Source organism: Palaemon carinicauda, chromosome 27 (genome assembly GCF_036898095.1).
Source record: "Palaemon carinicauda isolate YSFRI2023 chromosome 27, ASM3689809v2, whole genome shotgun sequence".
In the NCBI taxonomy this organism is placed as follows: Eukaryota; Metazoa; Arthropoda; class Malacostraca; order Decapoda; family Palaemonidae; genus Palaemon; species Palaemon carinicauda.
In genome coordinates, this window is record NC_090751.1 from 91,590,329 (window position 1) to 91,602,494 (window position 12,166).

The 12,166-nt window shown below is 41.2% G+C and overlaps 1 protein-coding gene across 1 annotated transcript in view; it reads right to left on the reverse strand.

Annotated features, from left to right (window-relative positions):
* The window catches only part of LOC137620802 (TBC1 domain family member 14-like), a 46,052-nt gene that overhangs the window by 26,775 nt on the left and 7,111 nt on the right, over positions 1-12,166 (reverse strand). Inside the window, exons 3-4 of the mRNA XM_068351249.1 lie at positions 9,435-9,576; positions 8,342-8,459 (exon numbers count right to left, since the gene is read on the reverse strand). Of these exons, the coding sequence (XP_068207350.1) occupies positions 8,342-8,459; positions 9,435-9,576 (260 nt within the window). The remainder of the gene's footprint in view (positions 1-8,341; positions 8,460-9,434; positions 9,577-12,166) is intronic.

Here is a 12,166-nt window from a genome sequence, read left to right on the forward strand (position 1 = left end):
CTAAAGATACATGGTCTATTCAAAGATCTGGATGTTGGGAGTCACTGTCCTTGACCTACTTACAATCATACTTGGAGTTTTGTTACAGTTCAACTTCATCCTCCTTAATTAGTACCATACACTAATTTTAGCTAGATCTCTATTAGGAGATTCAGGAACCATAGACAGAATTGATGCAAAGAGAGTAGCATCATCTGCATATACAACAAGCTTGTTTTTTCTAGCCCAAACCACATATGAGTATATAGTATGAAGCCCTTTGCATCAATGGGTGTAGGAGGAGATGATGATGATAGTATGAAACAATGAGTCAGATATGACAGACCTCATCATAAGCCCTGAGTTTTCTCAGCAATTACAACGTAAAAAATTATTCTTCCTATTTAATAATTTTAAGTGACGTTTATTTTAACATTTCAGGAAGGGTGTGTTTACACACATTTTGGGTGCAAACAAGTTTACACGGTTACGGGGTTGAATCTCGCTGGTAACTAAAGGGGAGACTTTTCAAGGGGAGAGGAAGCTAGAGTGGAAACACAAAAACACTCTGGGAGGGAAAATGACAAAGAATGACGCTTGATGATAAGATACTGCAAGATGAAGCTTGAAACAACTCCCTTTTGGCACTCTTTTTGGATGATTTTTCTTTTTTTCTCTCTTCAAACCCCATATTCAACAGATGACATGTCACCATCTGCCAAACCTTCCCATTCCTCACACCTATCAAGAACACTGCAAACTTCACCTCTACAGTCAAAACAATAACTGGGAATCAAAACAAGGTCCATCAAAGACGTGCATTACGATTCCCCATATAAAACCTAAACTTGAAACCAGAAGAGGACTTTACTTGTTTTGGGTTTAAATCCAACCCTCTACTGACGTCGAGTGAACTACTTCTCGGGTGGGTCCATATCAATCACCTAACGAAACATTTTCATTATCACTTACAGTATACAATTCTTTGATTGTAGCATCTTCCAAATCATATGATCTTGTGAAAAGTAATGTCTTTAGTTTCTTCTTAAATTCAATTGCTCCCTTTAGGTCATTCATTTCAGTTGGCAGTTTATTATAATGTCTAGGCGCACAGTAGCTAAAAGCCCTTTCACCAAATTTACTATTTGTTCTTGGTTCAGATAGTCTATGTTTGTCACTCATGTGTCTTATGGTAACATTTGTTTGTAGTTCTAGTTTGTTCAGGCATTCTTTTAGACATTTTGGTTCAGTATCTTAAATGTTAGTAAGAGTAGCTTGTATTCAATTCTCGCCTTTACCGGTAGCCAGTGTAATTTAATTAGTGCAGGGGTAATTCTATCCCTATTGTGTAGTCCTTTTATTAATCTAGCGGCTCTGTTTTGTACTCTCTGAATTTTCTTCAGCTGATAATATGTTATTTTCATTAGTAAAATAAATTTTTGAATATACTTACCCGATGATCATGTAGCTGTCAACTCTGTTGCCCGACAGAAATCTACGGTCGGGATACGCCAGCGATCGCTATACAGGTGGGGGTGTACACAACAGCGCCATCTGTGAGTAGGTACTCAAGTACTTCTTGTCAACAAGAACTCAATTTTCTCCTCGGTCCACTGGTTCTCTATGGGGAGGAAGGGCGGGTCCTTAAATTCATGATCATCGGGTAAGTATATTCAAAAATTTATTTTACTAATGAAAATAACATTTTTCAATATTAATCTTACCCGATGATCATGTAGCTGATTCACACCCAGGGTGGTGGGTGGAGACCAGCATACATGTTAACAAAGAAGCTAAGTATCCCGTATCTTATTTTAGCCGTTATTCAAAATAACAAACATAAAATAAATAAGTACCTGGTAAGGAAGTCGACTTGAACCATTACTCTGCCTTTTTAAATACGTCTTCCTTACTGAGCCTAGCGATCCTCTTAGGATGCTGAGCGACTCCTAGGTGCTGAAGTATGAAGGGCTGCAACCCATACTAAAGGACCTCATCACAACCTCTAATCCAGGTGCTTCACAAGAAAGAATTTGACCACCCGCCAAATCAACCAGGATGCGGAAGGCTTCTTAGCCTTCCGGACAACCCAGAAATATTTCAAGAGAAAGATTAAAAAGGTTCTGGAATTAGGGAATTGTAGTGGTGGAGCCCCCACCACTACTGCACTCGTTGCTACGAATGGTCCCAGAGTGTAGCAGTTCTCGTAAAGAGACTGGACATTCTTAAGATAAAAGACGCGAACACTGATTAGCTTTTCCAAAAGGTTGCGTCAAAAATATTTTGCTGAGATCTATTTTATTAAAAGGTCACGGAAGTTGTGACAGCTCTAACTTCGTGTGTCCTTACCTTCAGCAAAGCTTGGTCTTCCTCATTCAGAAGGGAATGAGCTTCTCGTATTAACAGTCTGAAAATAATAGGATAAAGAATTCTCTGACATAGGCAAAGATGAATTCTTAATTGAACACCATAAAGCTTCAGACGGGCCCCGTAAAGGTTTTTAAAATAGAACTTAAGAGCTCTTACAGGACATAATACCCTTTCTAGTTCATTTCCAACCATACGATAAGTTTGGAATAACGAACGATATTGGTCAAGGCCGAGAAGGCAGCTCGTGTTTGGCTAGAAAACCAAGATGTAGAACATGTAGCCGTTTCGGATGAAAATCCGATGTTCTTGCTGAAGGCATGAATCTCACTGACTCTTTTAGCTGTGGTTAAGCATATCAGGAAAAGAGTCTTAAAGGTGAGATCTTACAGGGAGGCTGATTGAAGTGGTTCGAACCTGTCTAACATAAGGAATCTTAGAACCACGTCTAAATTCCAACCAGGTGTAACCAAACGACGCTCCTTCGTAGTCTCAAAAGACTTAAGGAGGTCCTGTAGATCTTTATTGTTGGAAAGATCTAAGCCTCTGTGACGGAAGACTGATGCCAACATGCTTCTGTAACCCTTGAAAGTGGGAGCTGAAAGAGATCGCTCTTTCCTCAGATATAAGAGGAAGTCAGCTATATGAGTTACAGAGGTACTGGTCGAGGATACGGATACTGACTTGCACCAGTTTAGGAAGATTTCCCACTTCGATTGGTAGACTATAAGGGTGGATGTTCTCCTTGCTCTAACAATCGCTCTGGTTGCCTCCTTCGAAAAACCTCTAGTTCTCGAGAGTCTTTCGAAACTCTGAAGGCAGTGAGACGAAGAGCGTGGAGGCCTTGGAGTACCTTCTTACGCGTGGCAGACGTAGCAGGTCCACCCTTAGGGGAAGAGTTCTGGGAACGTCTACTAGCCATCGAAGTACCTCGGTAAGTTATTCTCTCGCGGGCCAGAGGGAAGCAACTAGTGTCAACTTTGTCCCATCGTGAGAGGCGAACTTCTGCAGTACCTTGTTGACAATCTAGAACGGAGGGAATGCATATAGATCTAGATGAGACTAATCTAGTAGAAAGGCATCTAAAAGAACCACTGCTGGGTCCGGGATAGGTGAGCAAAGTATTAAGAGCCTCTTGGACATCGAGGTTGCGAAGAGATCTATGGTTGGCTGGCCCCAGGTGACCCAAAGTCTCTTGCATACATCTCTGTGGAGGGTCCAATATGTTGGAATTATTGTCCCTTCCTACTGAGACAAACTGCTAAGACATTCAAGTTGCCTTGGAAGAAATTTGTTACTAGTGAAAAGTCTAGACCTGTTGAACAGGAGAGGAGGTCACTAGCGAACTCGCACCATGTCAGAGAGTAGGTCCCTCCTTGCTAGGAGATGAACATCAAAGCACGGAGTTGTCCGTGTTGACCTCCATTACTTTGTCTTGAAGGAGAGACCTGAAGCTTTTCCAGGTCAGACGTACAGCCAGAAGCTTCTTGCAGTTAAAATGCATTGTCCTTTGACTCGAGTTCCATAATCCCGAGCATTCCCTACCGCCTAAGGTCGCACCCCAGCCTACGTCCGATGCGTCTGAGAAGAGAACGTGGTTGGGGGTCTGAACAGTCAGGGGAAGACCCTATAAAAGGTTGATAAAGTCCTTTCCTCAGGTTAGACCAGGCTTATCTTCCGGAAACCGGGATCGAGACCGCTTCTAGCGTCTCGTCCTTTTCCAGTGAAGAGCTAGATGAAACCGAAGAGGACGGAGGTGAAGTCTTCCAAGTGACACCAATTGAACCACGGATGACAGTGTCCTAACCAGACTCATCCACAGCCTGACAGGGCCGTATTCCTTCTTCAGCATCTTCTGGATGGATAGCAGGGCTGGGGATTGATCTTCTTGTTCAGCCATGTCCTCATCAGAGGGTTCCTCATCCGAAACTGATGAGGAAACGGCAACGGAGTGGGCAACGTCTGACTCGCTGAATCCGGTCGCACTGGTGGATGCGTGACGGAGCCGGACACAAGATCATGGTACTGCTGCACAGTCTGTGAACTGTCAACCATGGGGATGCGAGGAAGTACAGCGACAACCCGAAACTGTCTAGACTGTCTGGGTAGTACAGACAACCCCTTATCGAGTTGCTGAGGTTGCCGCACTGCGTCACAACAAGTCACCTCTGCTGGTTGTTGAACGTCTTCCCAGTGAAACACTGAACGTCCACAACCACCTCCGAGAGTAGCTTAACGTCAACGTGCGACTGGCAACCCACACTGGGTCGCACCGGTGGAGGAACCATCTCAACTGGCGGACGTGAGTAGGATACCTCAGCGTCAACAGGGCGTACAACCAACCGGTAGGAAGGTCGTTGGCAAGAAGGTTCTTCTCCGTAAAAAATCCTCTATCAAGGACTAAGCTTGGACTGCATGTCTTGCAACAAAGCCCAAGGTCTATGGGAGCAGGTGTGGCAACAGACGGGGTTAGCGACTGAAGCGGAACCATTTACCCTCCCTGGAAGCATGTTATGCTTAAATTAAAGTCCATAGGAGGCTAAGCAGCTTAAGGCTCCTCTCCAAATGACAGAGTCCTCAAGGGAATATCAGAAGGAGGGAGAACAGCACTTTCTCATCTACAGGAACCATATCCGAGAAAAGCTAGGTTCTCTCAGTGAGGGTTTCACTGGTGCAAAAGCAGCAGACCAGAAGGCAACGTTATGAAACTGCTTGACAGTCTGTGAACTGTCAAAAACTGAACTGTCAACCACAACAGGAGCGTGAGGACATACAGCACTGGTGTATAAGTAGCAGACCAGAAGGCAACGTCATGTAACTGTTTGACAGTCTGTGAGATGGCAACAACCAAAGTTGTGTGGGGAAGCCTCAACTCCTGACTGACTAGTTTGCTGCGGGCGAGTGGCGGTAACCACAGTGTGTTGCGGAGGCTGACACACCGTGTCAAAACACGGCAGCTTGTGGTAGCTCACGCACGGCAACGGAGTGCTCTGTGTGTGGGAGTCATCATACATCTGGCAGGGTTGACTGTGCATGGGTGGAGGAGCTCTCACAACAAGAGTGTGAGAGCAGGAAGCCATGCCGGGCGCACAACCGTGGGAGGTGTAGGCCCACGGGTGCATCGTCAACCTTCTCCGCAGACGGAGTGTGGGAGCTGGCAACAACAAAAGCAGAGTGCTGGAGCGTGGGAGGGGCTGCGGTGGGTTGCGGAGCATGCTGTATGGTATGCGGAGCATGCTGTATGGTATGCGGAGCATGCTGCATGGGTTGCGGAGAAAGCCGCAAAGTGCTGGAACCCGGCAGCTCTACAGCACCTTCCCACTGCTGATGCGGAAGCTCACGCATGTCAACGGATGGAGCAGCAAGAACATGCGTCTGGCAGGGTGGACTGCGCATCGGTGGTGGAGCTCTCACAGGTGGAGTGTGGGAGCAGGCAGCCGCAGTATCTGCTGAGCGCACAACCTCGGCGGGTTGTAGGTTAACAGGTGCAGTGTTAACCTTCTCAGCATGATACTCCTGCATGAATGCCGCAAGCTGAGACTGCATAGTCTGCAGCATGGACCACTAGGGTCTATGAAAGACAACAACAAACGGAGCTACTGTCCGTTGTGACTGAGGGTCTAAAACAGCTGGTGCGGCAACAGACGGAGTTACTGCCTGTTGCGGTACCACCTTGCCTCTCTTGGGAGGAGTGCAGTCGTCGGATGACTGGAGCGAGTCCGAACTGACCCAGTGGCTACACCTAGGCCGTTGGACTTGCGCGGAAGGGACCGACTTGCACTTAAAAGCTGCAAGATTTGGTCCATGGTTTCTGCGAGAAACCTCTTCCGCAGACGAGGAATAAATGGGCTCTCTCGTCTTTGTGTGGGTGGGGTGATCACGTCGGCAACGTGTGTAGATACACCCGAAACCACGGAGGGAAACGTCTGTTCGTATATCAAGACCTGTGGAACCCATAAGTCCTTCGACATTACTTCTCCCCTGGGCTTGGGAGCTTGTAAGAGGTATCGGACAAGGTGAACAACTGGCACGAACAAACGAACCCTCGAACGCAACACTGTAACACTTTGCGCATATCACTTTATCACTTTTGATTTTCTGTTTGCACTTATTTCACTGAACTCGAAACTTTAAGTGATTTGTACCTGAAACACGCAATCCTATCCTTCATTAAAAGGTAGTAATTGCGAAAACAGTTTTACAATGTAACAGAAAAACATAATGAAAGATAAAGAATTCAGTGGCTGGAAAAGAGACTAAACACTAGATCAAATAAACTACGTTTAAAATCTCTCACCGCATAAAGCTGGGAACAAGAATGAAACTCTAGAAACGTTTTACCTTCTTCCCCTAAAGCGACTAGGGAGAAGAGTAAAAAACGAGAACAACGTTACCCGCTAGTTCAAGTTTTGAAATGAAGATAAAACCCCTGCATAGCGAAAGCTCAAAACTGGAATAGTGTACTTCACCAAAAAGTTGTGAAAACAAATCCAGTTAGGGACGGCGTATTAGTAGGTCTTGCCGGTGGCACGACAGAGGAAAAATTGAGTTCTTGTTGACAAGAAGTACTTGAGTACCTACTCACAGATGGCGCTGTTGTGTACACCCCCACCTGTATAGCGATCGCTGGCGTATCCCGACCGTAGATTTCTGTCGGGCAACAGAGTTGACAGCTACATGATCATCGGGTAAGATTAATATTGAAAATTGGTAAGCCATAGAACAGTGAGTTGCAGTAATCAATTCTTGAAAATATGTGGTGATTAATGAGTATGGCCATAGATTTTTCATTTAAGTATTTACTAATAAATGCTATGTTTTTAATGTGATAGTTACAATTTCTTACCATATTATTTATATGTTCATTCATTGTCAGTCTATCATCCATGATTACTCCAAGATTTCAGACGGATTTCTTTAGGTCAATGATCGATTGACCTATTTCAATTCTTTGGAAGCATTAGATTCTTTTTACTGTATATCTTTTTTCATTTCCAAACATAATACATTCACTTTTATCTTCATTGAGTCTGAGCTTTTTTGTTAACATCCAAGCCTTAATGTCATTCATTGTTTCATGTATCTTTTTTTTAGCTTCATCAACTGATGCTATTGGGAAATAGAATTGTGTATCATCAGCGTATATTTTAAACTTAACTCTGTGAGTTTCAAGTATATTTGCCAGTTCAATCGTGTAAATTTCAAACAGGAGAGGACCTAGTACACTGCCTTGAGGCACCCCTTTGGTTAGTTTTCTTGTCTCAGATTCAACATGCTGTACCTTGAGCCCACAGCAAGCTAACATATAACAGCAACATCACTTTGAAATATTGTGAACGGAAATCCTCACAAAAACTCTCACATTGAAACACATGTTGGCAGGATAAACGCACTACTATAAACAAAGCAAATGTAATCTGCTCACAAGATTGGAAACTCAACTAGAGGAAGAGCTGGTCAAAACCCAAGGATTAACTCTTGTAATTTTCTCCCAAGCTTATATTGGGAAAGATTTATATAAATGAATTATGGGCTACCTTTATAAAGTGATTTTCTTAGTATTAGGTCAGTTTAACCCTTTTACCCCCAGGTTATTTGGAAATTTCCAACCCTTACCCCCAGGGGGTTATTTTTTCCCCAGCACATTTTGCATTATATTTTTTTTTAAATTGCTCTAACAGCCTTAATTTTTGTCATAGAGAGGTCAGGTTGGTCTCATTCTCTTGGGAAATGCCTGAATTTTCTCAAAAAATTATCAAAAATATGAAGAAAAAAATTCTTTATAGCATTTTTTTGCGAGGACGTACCGGTACGTCCATGGGGGTAAAGGGATGGCTTTTGTGAAACGTACCAGTACGTCCTTTGGGGGTAAAAGGGTTAATCTAGAGTAGCAAACTATTTTCATCTACTACTAAAGCGGAAAAAAAAGAACATTAATAGTAATATCAAATTTATACTCCACTTTGCATACTGACCACAACGACAGCCAACTTACATAGTTTCCCATTTAGGAAGGAATTCATTATTCCACGAGGCAACAGCAGCCGCCAACTGCTCCTCTTGACGCTGCAGATTCGCTTGTGCCTTCTTCCTCTCCTTTGCTTCGCGTAATTCTGGAAAAGCAAAAGACTCATTCATCACCTCTTTCCCTTTACTATGGTCAATTCTTTTTAGCGAGGCTGATTTACACCGACTCGCAGGGGTGCCCTTTTAGCTCGGAAAAGTTTCCTGAACGCTGATTGGTTGGACAAGATAATTCTAACCAATGAGATAGCAGGAAACGTTTCCGAGCTAAAAGGGCACTGCTGCGAGTCATTGCAAATGCGCCTCATTAAAAAATATTGAGTATAGTGTCATTTCTATTTACTATAGCAATTCAGTATTGTTTTACATTTGCTCCATTATCCAAATGTAACTTGGTGCTACAATTAATAAAATACTGATTAGTCTTATCTATCAGTGGAAAACTAGAGTCAATACTATTATGATATTGTAATACATATAAAATCCTGGAATATAGGAGTCCAGGTACGATATAGTTTAATTGAAAGCCTGAATCTACATATCATAATATACATTAAAAAGTCTATATGATAACCGGAGAAGACATTTTCAAATCAAAGTCTGTACGTACTTATCATTGGATCATCTGAGAGATCCATCTTAGCCGGTACCTGTCAAAATTCATATTTACTTTGGACTAACACCACAATATAACAGGTCGATTGTTGGCTCGAGTTTTTCAAATAATTCAAAAACTTCAAATCACAAGTTTTTGATACTTGTATAAATATAAATCATTACAATATGATATGTTATTTACAAAATCAAATTTCAAAAACTTAATTCTCGGCTAAATCTTACTAGAATTCTCTCCAAAGAGAGAAAAATTAAGTTTGAAAATAAGAGACTTACCTGAAATCCTATTGATCAACAATTACTAAAAATAATAACTGATATCACTTCACATGTAATAAAATTAACTAAAGAAAAGCCCATCTTAAAAACAGGATAGGTTTGAGTAGAATTGCACAGATTTGTACCAATATAAAAAGTGTCTTTTTTTTCGAACGACAATGAACAATCACCTTTCTTCTTGGCTGCAGACACCATCTGCTGATATTCCAGTTTGTGCTTGAGTTGTTCGTGAGCCGTCTTGGCAGGAAGGCTGTTGGGCCTGTTCTCCATGATCAAACCGACGCTGCCGGCCTCCACCTCACTATTCCGTACCTGCGTAAAGAACGACACACAATAATATGCGAAGGGACACTAAGCACGCTAATAGACGAAGAACTCTCTCTCTCTCTCTCTCTCTCTCTCTCTCTCTCTCTCTCTCTCTCTCTCTCTCTCTCTCTCTCTCTCTCTCTCTCTCTCTCTCTCTCTCTCTCTCTCTCCAGTGATTTAAGCTATTGTCTATTTTCAAGGCCGGACATTATCCTGAGGGGGAAAATATAGAGAGAGGAAAGAACGTATGTCTATTATTATTATTATCATTATTATTATTATTAGTTAAGCTACAACCCTAGTTGGAAAAGCAGGATGCTATAAGCCCAACGGCTCCAACGCAAAAATAGCCCGGTGAGGAAAGGAAATAAAGAATAAACAAACTAAAAGAAGTGATGAACAATTAAAATTAAATATTTCAAGAACAGTAACATTAAAACAGATATTTCATATCTAACCATAAAATGACTTATATTGGCCTGTTCAACATTAAAAAAACATAAGATGAGTATTTTTAGAAGCACAGGAAAAAGTGGAAATGAATCAATATCTCAAGGAAAATGTTAAATTAATGTGACAATGTTACACAATACGATGTGACTGAAAAAAACTTTATGATATATGCATCACATTAAGTTCTTTAAAAAAAACTACCTAGGCCTAGTCTTTTTTTTTAAACTTTATCTCTAATTGACTTGATTTCAAGTATAAAGTAAATCATATTATTTGTACTTTATACACTATTATGCAATAACAAGTGTAAAATGAAATGTTATTGAAATTGTAATTAGTTTAATATAAAGAAAATACTATTCAATGAGAGAGAGAGAGAGAGAGAGAGAGAGAGAGAGAGAGAGAGAGAGAGAGAGAGAGAGAGAGAGAGAGAGAGAGAGAGAGATTGATGCATCTGCTGTACATCAAATTCTAAAACTATGCAGCCAAATGAAAACTCGGTATCAGCAGAGATCATAGAGATATAAGAGTTAGAGCCTGACATGTTCACCAGCACTATGGGATCACTCGACCATATTTCCATTGTTAGGGAAAACTACTACATAACATTTACATAATCTAAAATAAGATCGCCATTGTTTCATACTTTTGAAGCAAAAACATATATAACAAATTTTCTTAAAAAAAATAGAAATCAACATTTTCCTACATGAAAAGAAAGTTTTTTTTTTCATGGTGAATATTTCCCGTTTTCTATGAGTCGACCCCCCGAGAGGCGAGCGGTCATATTGCGCAGTACTAATCTATGATTCTCTGAGGCACGAACTGTAACAGACTGAATACTGTTTGTCTTCTCTGTGCTTAAAATATGTGTATGTGTGGGATTTAAACAATATAATAATGTTCTCCCGACTGGTCTTCAGCTGCTGATTCTCATCTTAATTTGTTGGACAGAAACTTACAGTCTATTAAATTTCTTATCCCTGATCTAGATATTAATCGTTGGCACCGTCGTTCAATTAGTTCATTATGCATGTTGCATAAGATTTTTCATAACTCTGACCATCCTTTACATTCAGATCTCCCTGGACAATTCTATCCTGTTCGTAATACTAGGCAGGCAGTTAATTCTCCATCATGAGGCTCAATACTACACAGTATTCTAGAAGTTTTATTCCAGCTGTTACCAAGTTGTGGAATGATCTTCCTAATCGGGTAGTTGAATCAGAAGAACTTCAAAAGTTCAAAGTTGGAGCAAATGTTTTTATGTTGACCAGGCTGACATGAGTCTTTTTATAGTTTATATATGACGTATCTGTTTTTGACGTTGTTAATAGTTTATATAGGACATATCTGTTTTGACGCTGTTACTGTTTTTAGAATGATATATTGTTAATTTATTCTCATCATTTATTTATTTCCTTACTTCCTTTCCTCACTGGACTATTTTTCCCTATTGGAGCCCTTGGGCTTATAGCATCTTGCTCTTCCAACTAGGGTTGTAGCTTGACTAGTAATAATAATAATAATAATAATAATAATAATAATAACAACAACAACAACACTAGAAATGGAGTGTTACAGGTAGTAGGTTGGATCCTTCTCTCTGGGTACAGTTCACTTTCCCTTTGCCTACACATACACCGAATAGTCTGGCCTATTTTTTACTGATTCTCCTCTGTCCTCATACACCTGACTACACTGAGATTACAAAACAATTCTTTACTCAAGGGGTTACCTACTGCACTGTAATTTTTCAGTGGGTACTTTCCTCTTGATCAGGGTAGAGGAGACTCTCTAGCTATGGTAAGCAGTTCTTCTAGGAGAAGGATACTCCAAAATCAAACCATGGTTCTCTAGTCTTGGGTAGTGCCATAGCCTCTGTACCATGGTCTTCCACTGTCTTGGGTTAGAGGTCTCTTGCTTGAGGGTACACTCGCGCAAACTGTTCTATCTAATTTCTCTTCCTCCTGTTTTGTTAAGGTTTTTATAGTTTGTATAGGAAATATTTTTTAATGTTGTTACTGTTCTTGTAATATTTTATTTTTCCGTGTTTCCTTTCCTCACTGGGCTATTTTCCCTGCTGGAGCCCCTGGGGTTATAGCATACTGCTTTTCCAACTAGGGTTGTAGCTTAGAAAGTA